At 36.4% G+C, this 17972-nt stretch overlaps 1 protein-coding gene across 9 annotated transcripts in view; it reads right to left on the reverse strand.

Moving 5' to 3' along the window:
• The window catches only part of SETD2 (SET domain containing 2, histone lysine methyltransferase), a 113557-nt gene that overhangs the window by 37132 nt on the left and 58453 nt on the right, over nucleotides 1-17972 (reverse strand). For 6 of the 9 annotated variants that reach the window (XM_022573298.3, XM_089918069.1, XM_089918076.1 and 3 more), the window contains 2 exons: nucleotides 17526-17645; nucleotides 15422-16084 (listed from right to left, as the gene is read on the reverse strand). In XM_022573298.3, coding sequence (XP_022429006.2) covers nucleotides 15422-16084; nucleotides 17526-17645 — 783 coding nt within the window. Of the gene's footprint in view, nucleotides 1-12505; nucleotides 12693-15421; nucleotides 16085-17525; nucleotides 17646-17972 lie in introns of those variants that run through there. The other 3 variants (XR_016394474.1, XM_089918075.1, XM_089918073.1) reach the window with 3 other exon arrangements.

Here is a 17972-nt window from a genome sequence, read left to right on the forward strand (position 1 = left end):
AGGTACTCCAAAAGAGTTCATTCATGAAGGGTGCTCAGAACAGATATATCGAGGATGATATCTGAGCCAACGAAGAATTACACAATTTTAACTTATTTAGTTTCTTTTGCAGAAGGTCTCAGCATTACAAGTATTCATTACAAACATTTATAGCAATTTATTACAGGCCTCAAGTTTGGGACCCATTCTATGGTGACGGTTAATATACCGAGGAAATGCTTCTCAAAGATACATTCTTAATTCCATTCAAAAGTTTAGAGCAACTGCTAACTAGAAAATGTATTCTGATCACTGAGTTGTACACATGAAACTAATATTGCATGTCAAACATACTTCAATTTTAAAAAAAGGATTCAGGGACTTCCCTGGTGGTCCAATGGGTAAGACTCTGTGCTCCCAATGCAGGGGGCCCGGGTTCAATCCCTGGTTGGGGAACTAGAGCCTGCATGCATGCCACAACTAAGAAGTTCGCACACCGCAAGGAAGATCCAGTGCAGCCAAAATAAATAAGTAAATAAATAAATAAATAAAAATTTTAAGTATTCTGATGTTCACAAAATGGCTGATTACTACTGATTAGTGACCAAGAGCTACTGACTATTAGAGTATGCCTAACACTATGGGGAAATTCTATCAACATGCACCTAAGCACTTGGAATTACTAACTTCCTCCTCTTCATATTGTCAAAGCTGTATACAAAATTTAAGCTGGAAACTAAGATTATCTACTTTGAGGCCCTGAAATGCAACAGAATTTTTTCAAAGTCCCACAACAACAAAAAGTAAGAAGGAAGCAGCCCTATAAAGATTACTGTAACATTTCTTAGGATCATTCTGTCTTGTGAATAAACAGCAATAGTGTTAGCCTACATGATACGAAAATCTGTTTGGAATAATGTCACACCCGCATGGCACAGAATCCATTGCTGAAACTGCTATCTGAGTTGCCTTCATTCACACTAATCCTTTATCTAAATGGGAGATTAAAAAAATAAAATTAGAGGATAAGAGTCAGAAGTCCTACATCTCCTAACAGGTAGCCAGAAAGCAGGGAGAGAGAAAACTGAGGGTAAGAAAGTATTAAAAAAAAAAAAAGAAAAAGAAAATTTTTTAGAACTGACATATTAAGTCACCAGATAGAGAGGGCTCAGAGCACCTCCCACAGCAAAGGAGTCGAAATGGTATCAAAATAGCAACACTGTAAGCTGGAAAATGATGCAATGACATCTTGAACATTTTGAAGGAAAATCTATTTCCAAATGGTAATTATATGATTTGCCAAACAAGAATAGAATAAAGGTATTTTCCAGAGTTATAAGGTCTCAAAATTTTGTCTACCAGGAAAATGTTAAAGACACTCCAATGTGGAAGGCCTAAAATTCAAGATTCTAGATTGTGTGAAATACATCTCATAAATTGTCTACAGTGTACCTTGCACCATACTAGGTACAATAATTTATAAGGCCTAACAATAATTCCTGACAGAGCGATAGAAAATCTTTCGAAAGTTACTGTAAATGAATTACCCAGCATTTAGATGATATAGGCATAGATTAATAAATATATGTATACAAATTCAACAACGGGGCATTCAAAATAGATCAAGTGTCCAAGCTCTACTTCTGTGCAAATAACTAGGCGGTGGTGGCTATTTAAAATAGCACCTGCAAAAGATCTGAAGATGTCATTCTAACCTGTCAGAATTTCAAAAAAAGTTGTCTTCCAACAATACTGTCCCTAACTGAAAAGTTTAGTTATCTAGAAAGTGTTTTTAAAGCAACTGCTATAATTAGCAATATAAATTTTTTACAAAAGGGGTACATGTTTTGACTATGGGTTACTTGGAAAATGATGAAGATATTAACAGAAATGTACACCAAAGACGAAGAATTAGCTTATAAAACAAGATTATGAGCTTGAGTCTGAAGGGCAAGTGGAGGAGAGAGCCAAGAGAAGCCTGAAGGGACTTCCCTGGTGGTGCAGTGGTTAAGAGTCCGCCTGCCAATTCAGGGGACACAGGTTCAAGCCCTGGTCCGGGAAGACCCCACATGACACAGAGCAACTAAGCCCGTGTGCCACAACTACTGAGCCTGCGCTCTAGAGCCCACAAGCCACACGTACTGAGCCCACGTGTCACAACTAGTGAAGCCCGTGCACCTAGAGCCTGTGCTCTGCAATAAGAGAAGCCACCGCAATGGGAAGCCCGCACACTGTAACAAAGAGTAGCCCCTGCTCACCACAAGTAGACAAAGCCCATGCACAGCAACGAAGACCCAATGCAGCCAAAAATAAATAAGTAAATAAATTTATTTTTTTAAAAAAGGAGAGAGAAAGCCGAAAATATAGACCTAAAATTCAGGAAATAGGCTAAAGCAAGAGATCCACAATCTGGGAAAACCTTAAGAAAACGATATATAGTGTTACTGTCAGAGATTGCCAAGAGAGAAGGTACATAGAGAAAAACAGGCTGACTTGAAGAAAAATGAAATTAAAAGGTGGAAAGTCTTTATACCTGATTCATACTGTAAGTTTTCCATTTCTTAATAAACAACTGCCAGCAATCTCACTTCTGGGTATGTATCCAAACAAAACGAAAAGCACATCTCAAAGAGATGCCTGACTCCCATGTTCACTGCAGCATTATTCACAATAGCCAAAATACAGAAACAACCTAAGTGTCCATCAAGAGATGAATGGATAGAGAAGCTATGGTATATGTATACAATGGATATCATTCAATCAGGAGAAAGAAGGGCACCTTGCCACTTGTGACATGGATAGACCCCGAGGGTATTATGCTAAATGAAATAAGACAGAGAAAGACAAACACTGTACAATATCACTTATTATATGTAATCCAAAATAGCTGAACTCATAGAAACAGAGACTAAAACAGGGGTGAAGGGAGGTAGAGTTACAAACTTGGTCAGTTACAAACTTCCAATTATAAGATGAGTTAGTTCCGGGGATCTAATGTACAGCATAGTGATACAGTTAATAATACTGTACTATATACTTGAAAGCTGCCAAGAGAATAGATCTTTAATATTCTCCCCGAAAAAAAGAAATGGTAATAATGCAGGTGTTAGCTAACACTATGGTGGTAACCAGTTTGCAATATATATGTGTATCAAATCAACAGGTGTACACGTTAACCTTACACAATGTTAAATATCAGTTATATCACAATAAAGCTGGGGAGAAAAGAAAGGAATGTAGATACTAAAACAAAGGACCATTTTAACTCAAGAAATATTATATAGCTATGAGTTCGATGTTTTTGTCTTTATTGTATGTGAATCATGATTCCCCAAAAGCAGTTAGACTATATTTAAAGTACAGTAAATAGATTCTGAGTAAACGGATTCTCTTATGGGAAAAAAAAAGTTTACTTTTAATTATATGGTTTTTATACTACCCATTTTTAGTTAAAAAAACAAACAACACTTGAAAAAGTTACCTACTGCTAATAGGTCACACTAAATCGGTCTAAACTGGGATGTTTTCTTCCAACAGTCTCAAAAAGTACTCATTGGAAGTTTGTTGGCAAAGTACTCCAGCACATTTTTAACACATCTCAAATGATATAGAATAGACTCAAATAGAATAGACTCAAATAGAATAGACTCAAATAGAATAGACTCAAATAGAATAGACTGTAGAAAAAAACAGGATTAAAACAAAATTACAAAACAATACTTTTTCTGGAAAGTGTAAAAATTTAACACTGATGTAGACTGTTTTTTAGCTAAACAAGACTTTGAGAACAAAATAATTTACAATGAGAGTATAATTTTTTACCTTTTATTATATACAGATCAGATTATATATTCTGTAATAACATTTACTTTTTACAACTAAGACTATTTTTCCTTGTTATTAGCAAGTACAGATAAAATTGTGTAGTGTATGTGTCAAACGAATCTTTATTCCTAAATGACAGCAAGACTAAGAACAAAAGAGAAAGAGGCTCTGAGCAAGGTGCCATTTTTACAGCTGGAAGAGGCGATAAAAAGCAGGAAGGGATAGAAAGAAAATGTGAAAGCAAAGTTATGCGATATGGAAGCTAGAAGTTAAAGTGCCAACTCCAGGTAAAAGGAATTCTAGGAGAGAAGGAACTTTTTTGAGAAATAATGAAGAGTTTTCCAGAATTAAAGAAACATAAAATACCTTTCATTAAAAAGGCAAAGAGCATCAAATAAGAAACAAAGACTATGACCTAGCAATTCTGCATCTGTGTTTATCCATCCGTCCCCCGCCCAATTTCATATTGGCTCATATAACAATATGTAGAAAATGATATCCATACAATGGAGTATTATTCAGCTATAAAGTGTAATTAACTACTGATACATACTACAACATGGATAAAGCCTGAAGACACTATGCTAAGTAAAAGCAGCCAGACACAAAAAGCCACAGATTTCATGATCCCATTTATCCTCATTATTCAGAGATCCTGTATCTGCAAATTCACCAACTCACTAACATTAATTTGTAATCCCAAAATCAATACATGAGACAAAACTTCACCAACTCTCCCCCCCAAAAGATGAGTCAATTGTTGATATTTTTTGGTATACTTTTTCCAAATAATTAACTGATAACATGATGCAACATTCTTTTCCCAGGAGTATCTCAGAATCTTTTCATTACTTTTTCTGAAAATGCTTCTAGTACACTAGTGGTCTTATATATTTCCTTTCCAACTTCTTCAATATTATTTTTACTGACTTTATGAAATCAGTGCATTTTTATTTCATAATAGGTCTGCCAACTTTTGTAACAGTGAGACTGGCTGAAAAAGAAAATAACCCATTGGACAATGATACATGCTGATGTTAACTGAGAAGGGACCTTTGAATAAGAATTTTTTTAAGTGTTCAGTTCACTAATGTTTTTTGTCATAATTTTTGTTTCTCTAAGCAATTTTGAAACTGAAGATACTGAGAATACTATATACATGTGTATATGTATATATGAATGTTTATGTATTTAGTTACATGTGAGAGATAAGCTTCTCCAAGGTAACTGAATGTATTAGAAGATTTTTTAAAACCCCACTTTAAACCCCATTTAAAAAAAATCCTTCTTCCCAGGATTTTCAGGTATTTGTGAAGTTTCAGGGTTAGAAGCAAAGAAACCAAATATTTACATGAATTTACTGAACACTGAAAATCTAGAAAAAGAGGTAAGAACTTAGAGAAATAAAATGATAATAAATAAATAAACTTGGGAATTCCCTGGCAGTCCAGTGGTTAAGACTTGGCACTTTCACTGCCATGCCCTGGGTTCAATCCCTGGTGGGGGAACTAAGATCTAGCAAGCTGTGCGGTGCAGCCAAAAAATGACAACAGAAAAAACTAAGCTCATCTGGTTCCCATTGAAACCGTATGGCTTACAGACAAATCATCTTGGAAAATACATGGTTAAATCAATTCTGTTAGTCATTTAGGCTAAGGATATTAAAACACTTATATCTGGGTAATATCAGACTGTAAAGAAACCTGATTCACAATTCCACACACCAGTGCAGGGGTCAGCAAACTACACCCTAAAGTCTGACCTGCAGCCTGGTTCTTTAAGTGCCCCTTCAACCCCAGCTAAGAATGGTTTCTTACATTTTTAGAGGGAGAAAAGGGGAGGGAAGAAGAAAAAGGAAGGGGAAGAAAAAGGCAGAAAGAAGGGAAGAAGGGTGGAAGAGACTGAGGCCTCACAGTCACATTTTAAATTTAAGTATTTTAATATTTACTATCTGACCTTTTACAGAAAAAAACTGCCAACCCTTGATCTAGAGAAATAAAAGCACATCTTTGGGTAATATATGACTGTCTTGGAACCTGATTCATAATTCTATATACTAGCATAAAGATTTTAAAGATCCATTTTCTTGATTAACAACAACAAAATTTAAAAAATGAACATACAACATAACTTCAATGTCTATGGCCCTATACCACTCTAAGGTTAAAAAGAAAAAAAAGAAAAAGAAAGAAAGAAAGAAATTACTGGGCAAATACTGATATGTAAATACCCTAGGCTCCTCTTCCCTCAGCATAATTCTGTGAAATGCTTTCAGTGGTAATGGTTCTATAACCCGGATTTAGCTTCCTTTAATAGAAGGAAGAACTGTACCTCGATCATCATACCCCTGTAAAGTGTTAAGAGTCTATGATTTTATCTCATAAATTGTATTACAAAAAGTGGGAGCAGGGGTATCTCCATTAGGTCACAGAGGTCCTGAGATTTGACTGGAAAAATAACTTAGAAGATAATACACATGTCTGGAAGTTTTATAAAATCACACACATGAGAGGGGCGGAGGAAGGGAGAGTAAGGGGAAAAAGGAGTAGAATAATTTTATTTATTCTTTTAAACCCCTGAATAAACACTCTAACTTCAGACAGCTGGGCTCCCAACAAACAAAAGATAATAAGATCCAATTTCAGTTTTCAGCCACTCAGAAAAATGGGCAAAGGATATGGACATAGTTCTTACAATAGGAAATATAAACGTAAATATATTCAATACTTCATGCATAAGAGAAATGCAAATTAAAACTATAACAATATTCCATTTTTGCCTATCAGTCTGACCAACATGAAGTTAGACAACACCTGTGTTGGCCAGGGTGTAGTGAAACAGGCACTCTTACACATAAACATTGCTGATGAGAGTTAAACTGGTACAGCTATGAAGAGAGATTTGGCAGTACCTATCAAAATTACAAATAACAGACTGACTCAGATACACAACTTTTAGTAATTTATCCAACATGTATATCCCACATATGTGAATATGTTCAAAAAGTTACTTGCTGCTAAGCTAAAGAAAGGAATCAACCTAAATGGCCGAAATAGAAGACTGATTAATGTATGATTATGATAAACTGATTATGGTATATTTATACAATAAAATACTATGCAGTTATGAAAAATAAATTCTTCATAAACTGGTATGAAATAATCTTTACAATATATTAAGTAAAAAGGAGCTAAACAGTGGTGCCAGCTTTGTAAAAAAGGCAAAATATATACACATAATATGCACAAATTATCTCTAGAACGCTCACAACAAACTATTTGTATTGGTTGCCTCCAGGGAACAGGACACGGGGCAGGGTTAGGAGTGAAATGTTGCCTTTTGAATTTTGTCGTGTGCAGGAATGGTCTATTTTAAAAATTAAAAGAAAAGGTAACATGCCTCAGAAGCAGCCCTAGACACAGTACCAAAAGACTTCTGTGCATTGTGATTGCATTCAAGGTACAGAATGAGGGGCTGTGAAGTCTCAGGCAAAGGCCTAAGGAACATGGGGATTCCCAAGGCAACTTCTAAATGCTGCTATTTAGCAAGTACCATACCTTAAAAAGCTTTCCTAGTTCACTGACATTGTTTAATTTTAATTTTTAAAGGAAGGCATCCAGGGCACTGGTAATATTCCATTCCTCTCTCTTTTTTAAAAATAAATTTATTTATTTATTTTTGGCCACACTGGGTCTTCGTTGCTGTGCCCAGGCTTTCTCTAGTTGCAGCAAGTGGGGGCTACTTTTCGTCATGGTGCGTGGGCTTCTCACTGCAGTGGTTTCCCTTGTTGTGGAGCACGGGCTCCAGGCGTGTGGGCTTCAGAAGTTGTGGCACGCGGGCTCAGTAGTTGTGGCTTGAGGGCTCCAGAGTGCAGGCTCAGTAGTTGTGGCGCACGGGCTTCGTTATTCTGCAAGTGGGATCTTCCCAGACCAGGGCTTGAGCCCATCTCCCCTGCATTTGTGGGTAGATTCTTAACCACTGCGCTACCAGGGAAGTCCCTGCCGTTCAGTTTAAACTTGTTCCCTGAACTTCCTCCTTCTCTAGCCTTACCCACCTTGACTCTAATTCAAAAAATCTACCTTAACAACACTCGGTTTTATTCAACACGCATCTAAAATGTACCGGGCTTCCACTAGTACTGAAGCACAAGGTGAACACCTGACACATGAGCCTGCTTTCAAGGCCTCCCCAGCCCATTAGTAAAACATGTGTAGAAAAATTAAAGTTTTATGCTGGTAAGTAATCACTGAAGAATAATCAAGGTCATGATGATTAAATGTTTCTCAAATTTCAGATTTCTGTTTTCTAGGCAAGTTAATTCCAAATCTAAGATTTTCTTTTACACTTTCAAATTTACCTCCTCTATAATTTTTCTAATTAAAACTTAAAAATCACCACAGCCCTCCAAGAGACTTCACTGAAGTTATATGTTGCACTAGTCAATACAACACTGCAGCTAAGACCATCCAGAAAACACTTTTTGGACCACAATTTGTTCTTTTCCCAACCCACATATATACACACCCCTGTTTGAGAAACTGCTCATATTTATGGACCCTTGCCCCAGAAAACCCCACAGTTTTATATATGATTTCAAGCGTTCTGAAAATCCCTTGAAATTCAATCATGGATCACAGGTTGATCTCTGCAGCATTAAGGAAAAAAAGATACTTTAACAAAACACTAAAATGATAATTTCTAGGATTTAAGAATGAATTTGAACTTATTACAGTTATTAAAACAGAAACAGATTGAGAGAAGTCTGAAAAGTATTCAGCAAAGATACATAATTGCATGAACTGTCTAGCAAGGGCGTAGCAATCACTATTTGCTGGATCAGAAAAAGGAATGGAAAGAACATAGGATTTAAATCAGAAGATAATTTTCAGCTATGTCATTTAAAGTTAAGTTACAAACTCATGGGCCTGTTTGTTTCCCTTTTACAGCTGATAGAAACACCACCACTTACTTTACAGGGTTGTAAAGATTACATGACACTCATTCAAGTATTTTCTGACCACCTATCAAATAAAATATACACATTATGGATTCAAGAAGAATCGGGACTTCCCTGGTGGTCCAGTGGTTAAGACTCCGTGCTTACACTGCAAGGGGCGTGGGTTCGGTCCCTGGTCAGGGAAGATGCCACATGCCATGGTGTGCGGCCAAAAAATTAAAATATAAATTAAAAAAAAATAGCAGCAGTGTGGTACCATGGAAAAAGAAGGACCTTCTTCACTTCATCATTCAAATATTTATGAAGTGCCAAACTACATAGTACACTCTCACTGTGCCCTGGGGAGACTCAAGTGACCAAGACAGACACAGTCTCTGCCTCTGCACAATGTACAATTATGAAATGTTATCTGCTATGATTGGAAAGGATGTTATGGGAGCATATAGAAAAGGCAGAATACTCTGTCTTGGAGGAACAGGAATGGTTTTCAGGGGAAGGGATGACACTTAAATGAGAAGAGACATCTAAACAAAAGAAAGTCTTCTCAGAAACAAGTCAATGAGAGAGAGAGAAAGAGAGAGAGAGAGAGAGAGAGAGAGAGAGAGAGTGTGTGTGTGTGTGTGTGTGTGTGTGTGTGTGTGTGAGAGAGAGAGAGAGAACAGTAGCACTGTCCCTCTGGTAGGCCAGAAATTCTTGAGGTGAAAATGCATACATAAATAAGGATCAGATTATGCCATGGTATGCAAGCCTTGTTAAGAAAAATGGATTTAACTAAACAATGTAATGAGGAACCATTTAAAAGTTTTAAATAGGACTTTGACATGAACAGATGTATATTTCCAAAAAGATCACTCTGGATACTGAATGTAGCACACATTGTAGGGGGCACAGAGTAGTCATTCACTATTATTAAGTGGTAACTTATTACAACCATTACTAAAAAGATACCATGATAAAAGTAACTCTTACTACCAACGATTAAGGAATGGTCTCTGCCCTTGAAGATCTCATGGTCCTGTGACGAGAAACAAGCATCTAAGCAAGTAATTTTAATAACCTGTTAAGACTGCTACCACTGTATAGAAATACAGAAAAAGGAATGATAGATTAGAAAATCACCATTTGTTAACAATCATAGTTGTACAAGATTCAGGCAAATTCACTGGATGGCTAAATTTCACAAAAAAGAGTATTTATTATTTCCAAAGGTGCTCCTATATTATACTCTTTAATTATAAAGGGGAAAATAGTAACTTTACATTGGAGAAACCTGGCAGACACCAACTTAACCAAGTGACTGAAGTTGACAATGCCAGTAATGGGATAAATGAACATTCCAAACAGAACTTCAGACAAACCCAAATTGAGGAATAGTCTAAAAAATTTAAAAATATTCAAAAGTGTGACGTTTATAAAAGCCAAAGACTGAGGAACTAACTATTCCAGGTTAAAGGATACTAAAGACATACAACTCAATTTAACGCTTGATCTCAGGTTAGATTCTGGATCAGAAATTTTCTTTTTTCTATAGAGGACATTATGTGCACAACTGGCAAAATCTGAATGAGGTCTGTTTAACAGATTAATAGTATTGTGTCACTGTAATTTGCTGATTTTGATAAGTACACTGAAGTCATAAAGAAGAATGTCCTTGTTTTTAGGAAATACACACTAAAAATAACTAGGCGCAGTGGGCATGATATCTGTAACTTATTCTTTAAAAGTTAAAAAGAAATTAAGAGAAAATGTTAAGGTAAATTTGGTAAAATGTTAACACTGGGGAATCTGGATGAAGGGTTTAGAGGAATTTTTACTGTTTTTAACATACATCTGTCACTGGATGTGTATTACATGAAGAATACATAAAGAACAGTATTCTTGCAGTTTTCCTGTAAGTCTGAAATTACATCAAAATCAAAAGAACATTAAGAAGGAAAATTTATATATTTTCATTATGGTTATATATAAAACTAGATTATACCAACTTATCTGTACTCTACAAGTCTCTTAAGTTTCCGACTAACTTGATCATGGTCCTGAGGGAAGAACGACATTCCTTACAGGTGTCTTCTAGCCCAGTAATTCTATAATGTATATACTCTCCCACTTCTCAGATAGTCCAATATCCAAATCACTTAAAGTAACTTTTCCTAAACAGAGTTAAGACTTCTTTTTTTTTAAAAAAGTAACTTCATGGGGTATGGAAACATGGTCATCATGTCTCTAGGGAAACGGAATTAAGAGCTCACCCAAAAGAATAAAGTGTCAAAATGACTTCATTCAAAATCAGAATGTTTAGAGCAGCCAGATTCTGTACTTTATCATTTAGGTGTTGGCAAACTTTTTCTGTAAAGGACAAAGCAATAAATATTTTAGGCTTTGTTGGCCATCCAGTCTGATGCAACTACTCAACTCTACCAGTGCAGTGCAAAAGCAGCCACAGACGTATGTAAATGAACGAACTTGGCTGGGCTCCCCGCAAAACTTCATTTACGAAAAAAGGCAGCGGGGCAGATTAGGCCACCCCATAATTTAGATGAAAGTATTATCTGATAATAAAGAAACCAGGCTACTAATAAGTTTTAGACCATGTTTGCCTTTTATCAAATGAGATTCTTATTACAAAAATGCAATGTAGTGGTACCTAAAATAGTGCTCTTTGGGGGCAATTCTGTATTTTAAACAAAAGGGTAAGTAATACTGATCCTTTTGGATACAGAATAATGTCTACTAAGGATTTTGAAATTTATTACAGAAAGTCAGGGCACATCATTTCATTTTAAAATGTTGCATAGCAGATTTTACATATTAGTTAGGAACCGAAATTCCAAGCAGTGACTCAAAACTTGTTTTATTTTTTTTGACCACGCAGCTTTTGGGATCTTAGTGCCCGACCAGGGATTGAACCCAGGTCCCCAGCAGTGGAAGCATGGAGTCCTAACCACTGGACCGCCAGGGAGTTTCCCCAGACTCAAAACTTTTCAGTTGGGTAACTCTCTGAATTATTTAAAACTTCTGTAGAGTTAAATGCTTAACTTTCTAGGAAAATAATATGTTTAATTAAAGATAATGTCTTGAGATAAAGAAGAAAAAGATAATAAGGATGGTTCTTAAGAAAAGTCCAACTTATCACATGTACAAAATGTCCCTAAATCATCTAATCCAGATGTAACTATAACTATTCAGACTTCACTATAAGGAGACACACATCCTGTAACCTAACTGTTTATAAGAGAGGCTCTGGAATCACTAGCCATCACAATCTCTCAGCTGTTTAACTGCAACTGAAACTGCCAAATTCATGGGAACCTTACCTCTTCTTCTCATGATCCAAATGAAGATTTTCCAGTCAAGTTTATAATTAAGCATCACTTATAACCAGCTGTTTTGCCCTGTGAAGTGTCGGGTATATTTTCAGCATGAGGGGTGATGTACAGTAATTCCTTTTACCAACAGAAATATATGCACATGTCCCTGCTGAAAATGTAGCCCACTTAATTTGCATGTGAAAATGAATACATGCTCATGTGTAGCAATGTGCTAAGTGATGTTTCTTGTTGAGGTCTACTTTAGGAGTCAAAAATGTGTAAGCCTTGTGGAGCCAAGGCAGTGGTCCTGTGTATAGAGGTATAGAAAAAGTAGCTCACTTAATCCTTTCTCGCCAGGAGTCGGGATTTTCCCAGAACGACATCCATTGTCGGCAATGGACGCACCAAAATAACGCCGGTGCCAGTGAGTTAACCACCTCTGTCCTCTTTTCACCTATTATATTTTTCATGCATCATCCAACTTCCCAACCATCTTCCTGTTTTCTTCACAGAATGCACGCTAGGTTCTTGTTTTTCTTCAGCACGAAGTTGAAAATGGAGTTGAGAAAAGGAGACACATGGTCAGCTGGTGATGTTAACAAGCTCCTTGCTGCCCTGAGAAGCTAGATGGAAATGGTTCAAGTTACAAGGGGGATCATCATCAGATCTGGGAGGACAAAGAGTAATTCATGAAGCTTCATTCCCTTCCCTCCCACCCTCTTTCATTTACTGATGATCCCTATAGTCTGCCTTCACAGCAAAATCAAGATTAAGAAATCTGAAGCAACCTCTTTCAGTTCTTCACTCCATCCACTATGTAGAAAGGACAAGTGGAACACATGTCCAGCAATGTTACAGTGGCCCAGGAAGGTCAGGGAAGCTTGGAGTGGCTAACATAACCACAATCTTAGATCAATGCTTTTTAGTATAATCTTGAAATTAACATCAGCAACTAACACATGCTTGGCAACAGGTGCTTAATAAAAGTTGGTTGAATAACACATTTTCTTTTCTGCCAACATCTACTTGAACACACAGGTGGAAGTCAGACAGAAGTAGTTAACTCTTTCAATGCCGGGAAAAGGATGGATATATAGTAATCACATCAAGTCAAGGTGTTTCTCTAAAACATGTTCAAATTATGGGTTCCCTAGCTGAAGTATATTTTTTAAGGACAACTATAACCGGTTTTGAAATTAGAACCATGGTGAATGTTAATTAGAATGATAGATGAATTAAGAACCCCAGCACCAATGCATAACAAAACATCACAGTTCAGGCAAGCAAAAACATTTCTCAGTAATGCAATTCTAGATGGGTAATGATTCCAGAGCAAACTATAAAGTTTGAGGAAGGATGATTTTATTTAATAACTTCCTTGATGCTAAGAATTGGGATAAATCCAAAGTATGAACGTTAAGAAGAATATATTTTAGGTACAAATAAAATTTTAAACCTCAAGTCAAGAGGATCATCAGTCTACATAGTACTGTGCAACCACTTCGATCTTTCAGATAGGAGTGAAGAGGACAAGCAAGGGAAGAAATAATTGTGTAGGACTCAAAAACATTTATGTCTGGAGTGTGAGTTTAAAGTACCAGTTATATCTAATTGAGTTAAGGATATTCCAGAGAATAATTTATATCATTACAATTATAATAAAAAAAAAACTACCATACAGAGAAACAAAAACATTTACTTATTCCAGATTTCAAGAAGAGACAGGTTTTTAAGAAATTAAGATGATTATGTCTTTTTTTTTTTAATTACGTCAACCAGAGCCTTCTCAGGCAAAAGTGAACTACTAGGTCTACAACCCCCCTCTCTATAAAACTATGTAAGGTCTTTTCTACCTTCACCTGAGTGCCTGTCTCCATTTCCACCTTCCTTACTGAGCCAATCATAGTACAGGCTCTACTAGCAGTCTCCAAACACAAGAGGGGCTTCGTCCAGGGACTCCTGTGCCCTCACAAAGCAGCCTTAAATAAAGGTTCACACAAATGACTGTCCCAGCAGCTCTTTCAATTAATTGCAACTCCAGTTCCTGCGTTCACATGTTGTGTAATAAACAGATTTACTCTGAATCTTTCCTTTTATATTTATAAAAAGGTCAGATTTCAAATAATAAGGCTGAGTTTATGCTGAACTGTAGGTGATCAAAGAGTAGCATGAGTAAGAGCTCAAATGGGTAAATGAGAGCTGAAACCACACCATACTTAAAAAAGGGTCTCAACACAGTAAATTACAAATGCAAAAATAAGCACAGTGCACAACCAACCAACTACACTCATTCTGCTCAGTATAAGGATAGTTCCCTATGGGTCAAATGGTAGGATATAATGGGTGAGCTTTGTAGTCATAATTGGGAACAGAGAAGACTCAGGTGTCCATTTTGCTGCAAATCTGTATTCTTGGTTTATCTGGTTGCTTCACCTCTGGCGCAAGAAAGGAGGAACAGAAAAACAGAGGCTAGGTAGTAACCTGTTCCCACAGGGTCCTCAAGACCTGGATCCCAGGATCCCACTTACAATCAGAATTTGCCACATCTCTCCTAGGCTCATCCTGTTATTCACTTCTGTGTTTATCCAAGACCCAGACTGGGTTCTCTGCCAAGAAAACCCTGCACATCATGCTATATACTTTAACAAGTGATTATGCAAGTATTAGATGTAAGGGTTCCAGAACTCTATATTTTTCCTCTCGATAACATCTTCTGGCCAGAAAAATAGGCATTTAAAAGTAGGCCTATTTCAGAAACAATAATAAAACTGAGTAGGAACTAGCTCCATATAATGTTGTTTTACTGGAACAGATATTTATGTTCAATAGTTTGTTTTGGGGTTTTTTTTGTCATGAGACATTCCACCAAGCTAACAAGCATGATTCTATAGCTTTATATGTTCAATCATTTTTGATGAGAAGTTGCAAAATTACCTTGGCTTCCAATTAATTTTATTTTTAATTAATTTCTAGTTAATCCAATAAATTAATTTCCAATTATTTTAAACATTCATTTTTTTCTTACATAGACTCAAATGTAGAATCCATATTTGTTACTAAAAGGATTTTTGTTTTTAATGTAAAGACCACTTGAATGACTGAATTTACTGTTGTGATATACTTTTGTAAACAAGGAAAAGGGGGATGTTTGTATATTAGTTTGGCTGGTATCTCTGGCCAAGGTTTAAAAGACATTATTTATTTATAAAGACATTTATAATTAGCTGACAGAGAGATAGTATTCCATTTTTCAAAAATACATATAGCTAGAAAAGTAGGTAATTCGACTGAAGGTTTATAGAACTCTAAACCTGGGTAATTCAGGTTAAAATGAACAGAAATGTTTTCTTACCTTTAGGTCTTTCCAACTGTCCAGGAGCTTGGTGGCCAAATCACTTATATCTACTGTTTTATCTGGCTGTTCCTGGCTCCTCTCACTCTCCACATCAGATACACCCTCCTCTTCATCTTGGGATGGTGTTTCCTCAGCAATAGGTTCGTCTAGTTTTGTGCCATTGCTCTCTTTAGGCTCTATTTCAGTGTCAGCCTCTGGTTCAGATGTGGGTAGCTTAATGGCCTCCACAGCAATTTCACTATCAACTTTAGATTCAGGCAGCTGTTGTGTGAGTAGCTGTTGTGACTGTAACTCTTCCTCTTCTTCTATAGGGACGTTTTCTAACTGGTCAAGGTCCTCTTTGCCATCCTTGCCTTCTAGCTCACTGGTAGCATCAGAGATCGCACTGTCCATGCTATTTTCACTTATAATTTTAAGTCTGCGAAACATTAGCTTCTTGGGGGTGTCTGTATCAGCTTCTATGCTCAGCTTGGTGGAAGGATCAGGTGTGTTGAGCGGTGTGTGAGCACGTGATGTATTCTCGCTAGAATACCCATCTCCTTCACTCAGCTGAGGGACAGCAGTCTTGGTTTGAGACCAACGTTGAATAATAGGAAGTACTTTGCTTTCCTCCAACATATTTTTAGTAGGAATGGGTAAATGTTCCAAAGTCTTTATAATCTGATTAAACATAATTTAAAAAAAAACAAACATCACTTTGTACAGCTGACTTTTCAAGCCTCTCCATGGGACTCAGATCAATTCTGTAGAAACAGTGTTTTTTTTTTTTTACTGTCTTATTAAATTAAGACCTAAATCTTGTAACCACAGATGGATTTAAATGTCATAATATTACTTTCCTCTAGTATGGAAGGAAAAGTGTTTTTTATTCTTTTGGCTGCACCACGAGGCATATGGGATCTTAGTTCCCCAACCAGGGATCAAATCCGTGCCCCTGCAGTGGAAGCTCAGAGTCTCAACCACTGGACCACCAGCTAAGTCCCAGAAAAGTGTTTTAATAAGCCTGACCAGCAAGAATAAAATGTGGAGCAAAAAAAAAAAAAAAAAAAATGTGGAGCAGGTGACTGCTCACACATCAAATAGGACTAATTTAATTAATATTCTCTACCAGTAGTTCTCAAACCCAGGTAGATTTTTAAAAAATATAAACACTACTGGACCTCATCCTGGGTATGTTTTCCTAAAAAGTTTCCCAAGTGACTGTGATAAAGGCTTGGGAACTAAGCAACAATATATATTTAAATGTCTTGCATACAAACAAAAAATGCAGATATTACTTAACCTCCTTAGCCTTTGACAAACAGCTGTCTAGCAAAGAGAGACACTCTCTTCATTCTGAGATAACCACCCCCACCCCACACTCTGAAATCCAATAATTTCTTCCAAAGTACTCCCCCAGTGTAGTTCTACAGAAACTCCAAGGCTTCCCCAACTCCTACTTATTGCTGAATCTCCTGGGAGAAGGATGGAGGCAAGACAATCACTCATTTGCCCACTCACGTTTTTGTTTTTAAAAGTATATTATTAAATGACCTGGGGATTATATTAGCACTTATGATTAAAAAGAACTACATTTAAACCAAGTTAGAAAATATTGTGTATTTCACGGGACGGTATAAATATAACAATTCCACTAACGACATTGTCAATGAACATCTATTTAGATCTTTTAAAACAATTTACTCCTCAAAATGTTCTTACTCTTGTCATCCAGAATTCAGCTCTTCATAATTTTTTAGAACCCCAGGATTTAAGTTCCATATGGTTTCCTATCTTTTTAAAATTATGGTTTTAGCAACACACTGGATCTTTCACTTAACTATGATACTAGTATATCTTGCTCTTGCAGTTCCCAACTATGTAGTACTAAGCTTTAAAAGATACCATAGGGAAAACCACTGGGCAAACTCACTTCCAGCAAGGTGTATGTAAAGTTACAGTTATAGGAATGATATTGGGATGATAAAATGATGTAATTATTTAATATGAGTGGTAAATATAGTGCTAAATTCATTATCACTGATATTATCACATACCCTCAACCTAAATAATAAATATAGTGGTTTTAAGAAACAAGCAGGTCAGCTGAATGTGAACTGACCTCTTCCTGAAGCTTCTGGTTACTTTCCCGGCCATCACCTAGTTCTGCCATCCAGATCCACAACAAAGACAGCCCATGACGTTCCAGAAAGGACTTCAGGCAAGACTGTGAATGTGTGTTCTTCCATGGGGGAAGCGAAGCAGGATGCAGTATATTGGGGGGTGGGAGGAGGGAGACACATAATACCACAGAGAGCGTTAAAGAGGGCCCACAGAGAGGACTAGAGTTCATTTACATTCACAAAGAAACCTAGAAATTCTATTTTGATTAATCTACTAGAACTGTGCAATTAATAAATGCTTTAAAGTGAGAGATTATAATCTTTTTTGATACTTAAAATGTCAACCTGGACTTTATAAAGTTCAAATTTTGAAGGACTAAGAAAAAAAATTATATTCACAATTTTTACTGAAAAAGCTAAAACTATAAAAAAATTTAAAAATCTTT

Source organism: Delphinapterus leucas, chromosome 10 (assembly GCF_059928025.1).
Source record: "Delphinapterus leucas isolate spDelLeu-1000000601 "Yukka" chromosome 10, BTC_Dleu_Yukka2, whole genome shotgun sequence".
NCBI lineage: Eukaryota > Metazoa > Chordata > Mammalia > Artiodactyla > Monodontidae > Delphinapterus > Delphinapterus leucas.